Source organism: Macrobrachium rosenbergii, chromosome 15 (assembly GCF_040412425.1).
Source record: "Macrobrachium rosenbergii isolate ZJJX-2024 chromosome 15, ASM4041242v1, whole genome shotgun sequence".
Taxonomy (NCBI): domain Eukaryota; kingdom Metazoa; phylum Arthropoda; class Malacostraca; order Decapoda; family Palaemonidae; genus Macrobrachium; species Macrobrachium rosenbergii.
The window spans coordinates 7,840,048-7,845,722 of NC_089755.1; the positions used below are offsets into that span (position 1 = coordinate 7,840,048).

Sequence of the window (5,675 nt, forward strand, 5' to 3'; positions counted from 1 at the left end):
TGAGAATTATCTTCTGCATTTTTGAATTCACGAAGGTGGCACAGCGCTTATGGCCAAATCAAAGTGTAACAAGCAAGAAATGCGACGATGTTTCTTCGGCGCAATCGAGTTTTCTGTACAGCCACTACAACGTAAAATCAAGGGCCACCGCTAATAGATCTAACTTTAAGGTGGTCTCGGTATAATGATGTATGAGCCGCGGCCCATGAAACTTTAAAATCACAGAGGAAGATGACTGGGAGAATTTCGATGCGGAATTTGATTCGCTCGCTCGCTATGGGGGTCGCTCAGTGCAGGTCTCCTGGCGGCCGTGGGGAAGAGAAAGGCGTCCTGCGTAATGTGCAATGCTTCCAAGAGGCGCAGGCGGCGGTGGTCCGTCGTACGGTCAATTATTTCCATATTCGTGATTATATCTTTTCTTGCAATTCTCTAGTTATGGGCGGTCCTGGCATGGTAAAGATGGCTCCTCTTTGGGCGTGGCAGGAAATCCTCTTGAGAAACGCATGGTGGTCATATTATCCTTAAGAACCGAGGCAACCTTGAACAGGACATGAGTGCCCGTATACCACGGTGGTTTTCTTCAGGGGTCCTGCTGAGGGGCGGCTGGATGGTTACGTATCACCAGGCTGCTCGTCTTTTCGCTCTTGTAATAGATGACCAGATGAATATATTTATTAGGATCAACAGGGCAGACATTATCCTCGATGATGTTTTTAAGGGCACGTTCATCCTCTTTATATTTATGATGAAATTGTCCTTTATAGAAGAGCTGTATGCGTTGTCGGGCATCGGGAGAGGTTCCTGCTGGTACCATTTGTCGATGTTCGCCTTGATAGACACCTGTATTTTGGTTTGGGTGTCCATTGTCGACGAGGTTTGGGCTACACGTTCCATTTTTCGTGTGTCATTCCAGGAGGAGCAGTGCGCGAGGGCCTCCTGACGTAGGGCGCTGATGGTGGAGCGCTAATACCTCTCGAGGGTACTCGCTCGCCATGTTCATACACAAGCCCAGGTTCGTTGCAGGTTTCGTGTAGACCTTCGTTGAGAAAGAGGCCCCTCTCTGCTCCAGAGGACGTCAAGGAAGGGAGGCAGCGGCTTTGGCTATGTTCGGTGGTGAAACTGAGGGAGCTATGGTTCCTAGGAAAGCACGGCTCAGGTTCCCGACCTCCTGCGCAATGGCGCTGACGAAGGTTCCGTATAAGATAAATTCCCATAATACAGCCATCCTTTCACACAATAATAATAATAATAATAATAATAATAATAATAATAATAATAATAATAATAATGTCATCCGATATGGGCTTACGATCCTAATTTTTTCCAATACTTATAATGGAATGAAATCCAGCTCTGTCTTACATAATAATAAATTATGCAAAATATGCGGAAACTACAAAAAGTCTCATGTTGAATAAACTCAGCATTTTTAGATGGTCGCATCTCTTCCCTTGCTTATTGCAAATCTTTCTCTTCTCTTCTTCACGACCAAGTAATAGAGCCTTCAGCTCATTTAACTGACGTTGTAATAAAAGGTATTACTACAGCGCAGAACATTACAACATGTTACGAAATGAAATGATTCGCAAAATGCCATTAAATAGTTCTTTCTATCTATTGACGAAAAGATAAAACGTATCTTGCACGTTTTTGACATTTACCACTTTTGAAATGCTGACAAATGTCAACAATTCTAATTGTCTGTCAGGTACTCAATGCGTTTAACAGAGAGAGAGAGAGAGAGAGAGAGAGAGAGAGAGAGAGAGAGAGAGGAGAAATATTCTTTCTTGATAATTTCCACATTTTATGACTTTTTATAACTAGCACTTCAGATTTTTGTTTTTGATAACTTGTAGGATCATATTAGGAAATGAGAGAGAGAGAGAGAGAGAGAGAGAGAGAGAAAGAGAGAGAGAGAGAGAGAGAGAGAGAGAGAGAGGCGATAACGAGATCGTTTGAAGAAGATGAATAAATCGGGTTTGTCAATTCAGCCATGATTTATTTCCCTTCATTTGTAGATTTCTTCTTCTTCTTCTTCTTCTTGATTAAAGGAGAAAGAATATCCTGAAATTCTTTCGTGTTCTTCAACATCTATGGAAGGGAAGTCATAGGCTAATACATCTTTTTGAAAGAATCTCAGAAAAAGCTTAATGTTACTAAGTCACGTTGCTGTCCAGGGCTGGGGTGTAGTGAGGGTTCGAGGTATGGTGTGTGGGGTAGCCCAGTGTGGATGTGGGTTGGGAATGGTGTGGGGTTGGGTGTGGGGTGGTGGGGATGTCGGGTGTGGGTCTTGGGTGGGATGTGGGGTGGGTCTTGGGTGGGGATGGGGTGTGGGTCTGGGTGGGGTGTGGGTGGGGGTGAGGTCTGAGTGTGGGTGGTGTTGTGGTTGGTGTTTGGGGTTGGGTGTGGGTTGGGGTATGATGTGGGAGTAGATCGTGTGTGGGATACTTGAAAGGTGGTATGTGGTTCAGGGGGGTGGGGTGTTGTTTGGGGTGTATGGTATTTGGATGAGGGTGTAGGGTGTTGAGTATGGTATGGGGTGTTAGGTGGATGGGGGTTAGGGTGGGGTATTTTGTGGGGTGTATGGTGTGGTTGGGGTGTGGGGGTGGGTTCCAGTGGAGTGTGGGGTTTGGAGTGGAAGGGGGTGTGGGGTGGTGTGGTGTGTAGGGTGTGGATGGGGTGTGGGGTGGGGGTGTGGAGTGAGAATGTGGATGGGGGTGGGGTGGGGTGCTGAGTATGAACGTGTAGGGTGTGGGTGGGGAGTTTGGGGTGGGATGATGCTTGGTCAGTGGGTTGGAGTGTGCGATATGTGGGGTGGGGTGAATGGGTGTGGTGTGTAGGGTGTGGGTGATGAGGTGTAGGGTGTTGGTGGGAGTGTGGGGTGGGCAGGGCGTGGGAGTGGGTTTGGAGGGTGGGGTATGTGGGGTGGGGGTTGGGTGGGGTTTGTTGGGAACATATGTTGTGGAATGTTGGGTTGGGTGGTGTGTGGGGATAAGGGTGGGGTGGAGTGTGGGATGAGGTGAATATTTTTTGGATATTACTGTCATTGTCAGATGCCAAATAAACTCTCTCTCTCTCTCTCTCTCTCTCTCTGATCTCTCTCTCTCTCTATGAGAAGATGTTGAAAGCCGAACTAGCCCATTGTATTCCTGAAGGCCCTTTGCCTCCATGTGCATTCCCATTCCGTATGGAATCCACCTTTGTCAAACTTTGTTTTTCGGATAAGGGCTTTTCATCCAGCGCCACTTCCAGTACTTCTACTGGACTGGAGACTGTTGGCGTTCTTCTGTAGTTCTATCAGCTGACATTCTTACTCTTTTATTGTTACTCTTTTTTCCCTGAAAACTGTATCCGCTTGGGTCTGAAACTGGAAAGGTTTTGACGCGATTGCTCCCCTCCTCCCTCCCGCGTGTTTCTTTGAACTGTTGGGTAAATGGTTTCCTGTGATGGATGGTTTGAACAAATTATTTTGTTGAGGGAGAGTTTCTTCACCAAATGATGACGGATGCTCATTTTTGTTCGTCTGATAATCATAATTTTTAATAATATAATGCCATGTTGAGGCATTTTTAAAATTAATTACCTATTGGTATTGGGACCTCTTGGAGGTCTAGGTTATATTTATACACCCACATTATATATATATATATATATATATATATATATAATATATATATATATATATATATATATATATATGTGTGTGTGTGTGTCAGTAAAGGCTCATGAAGGTGAGTTTTGAAAAGTTGGGTCAGCTATTCACAGGGTCCATTTGGGAGGAACTGTTGTTCGAATTGGACTTGTGAGATCCGATTTTTGTGTGTCTGAAGATGTGAGTGATTTTTCACATGGAGACTGTCCCAGAGGACTTGTGGAGTGAGTAAGAATTCATACACGTTTTTAGACTTTGTTTTCAGAACTGTGAACACACGGTACCTCCTGTGTCAGTGAAAAGTGTGTTTCTGCAATTTTTTACATTTTATGATTTTTAATGTGACGTTTGTTTTTTCACAGGTATTTCTGTTCCACTCATTCCTATTCCTTTTCTCTCTCCCTCCTACAAGGATGAGAGTGGTATGACATTTGAGATGACCTGTTTTAATTGATTGACGTGTTCATGTTTTGACAGATGAGTTATTTTCTGTAATTGGGGTTTATGATTTTGGAGCCTTATTTCCTTAGAAGATTTTCTGATAGTTATGAAACATTGGATTTCATTCTTCGTAATTTTAAGAAGTTATTTTTCATTGATTTTGTCAATAAAGGGTTTTAGTTTTGTACTTAGTATCTCATTCCAGTAGTCCTTAGACTTTAGTTAGGGAAAGATATAACTTACGATGCCGGCTCACGTTACTGCTATCACACAATGTCTCGGAATAAGTGAGATCAAACCTCTGTTCATAAAACAGAGACTTAAATCAAGTATAGGCTCAGAAATGGCCGTTACAGTTTTTGGTGGCAGCGTAAAAGGTAGCGTATAAGTTAGTTATCAGTTAGAAGGTGTTAAATAATTGGGTATGTATACGTTTCCGAAGAGACATAAATTAGTGTTGGCATCTCAGGATAGGATTTTGTGGAGTCAGCAGTTGCTGGGGCGAGCTGCGAGCTTCTCTCTCGCTAGCTAGTGTTTTGTGGAGAGTGTTTTGGTTAGGGGGGTAAAACAGTGATATTGTGCAATAATTGCGATATTAAGACCGCTATGCGTGTGTTAAAACACGTGAAGACGCGCGAGTGTTGTTTGTTTCTCTCTCTTCGCTTGATGGAAATTCGCGCGCTGCTAACGTAAGTGTTGTGATGTTATTTTTTTTGGTTGTGTTAGTGTGAAATTGTCCTTTTCGTTGTGTTGTAACTGGTGATAGGGACAACTGTGTGTTTTTTTGTCGTTGTGTTTAACTGATGTTTCGGTTGCAACGATTGTGTTACGTCTTCACCACGGTGACATAGTAGTTGCGTCACGAGTTTGGGCGGGTGTCTTGCTTGCTTTGCCATGCCTAGTGGCGCTGAGCGTATTATGCTGCGTTGTATTTTTTTTTATAGCAACTGGAAGTACGCATCGGCGTGTATTATGTAAGGGTGATATTTGGTTGTTGGGTTATTTCTGGGAAGTTTAATATTTGGGTAGTATCTTACGTGATATTTATGAGTTGCTGGGTGCAAAACAGTTTTTGCACAAGTGTGAATGCACTTCTTGGTTTTGTAGTCACACATTCCGTATGTGTGTGGGTATGTGTGTGTGAGTATGTGGGCAGAGCGCTTGCCTTGCTTGAGTGACACTTTCCGTTTGGACAAAGGGAAGTGTTGATCCAGCAGTTTTTGACATTGAGAGATTTTGATGCAAACCTCAAATACATTGAAGGTAAGCATAATGTGGTTGCAGATGCATTGAGCAGATATTTTCCAGTCGAGGATGAGGAGTGCAATCCGAATCCTGTGTGGGAGACGAGAGTAAATATTTGGTGTCTAATGTCTCTGATATTAGTAGTTCTGAGATATCGCATGTAGAGGACATACACGTTTCTACAGTGCATACTTCGGGGAGAAATAGTGAGTCGGCAGTCTGGGAGAGATTGTTGTTCGTGATAGTGAGAGTAAAAGTGTGTTATATTACGTGTGAAAATGTCACTTGGGATATAGGCTTGCCGAACAAAAGCAAGATGAAGATAAATTGTTGTCAG

General features: G+C 43.4%; 1 protein-coding gene across 1 annotated transcript; it reads right to left on the bottom strand.

Annotated features, from left to right (window-relative positions):
* Positions 1–2,156: 2,156 nt before the first annotated feature.
* Positions 2,157–3,047, bottom strand: LOC136846235 (uncharacterized). Its single transcript, XM_067117037.1, has one exon. The coding sequence runs from the start codon at positions 3,045–3,047 to the stop codon at positions 2,157–2,159; it is 891 nt and encodes a 296-aa protein (XP_066973138.1).
* Between the last annotated feature and the right edge of the window lie 2,628 nt (positions 3,048–5,675).

What these genes read in the sequence shown, in the direction of transcription:
- LOC136846235 (XM_067117037.1), bottom strand. Translation starts at nt 3,047, where the DNA reads ATGACAGTAATATCCAAAAAATATTCACCTCATCCCACACTCCACCCC.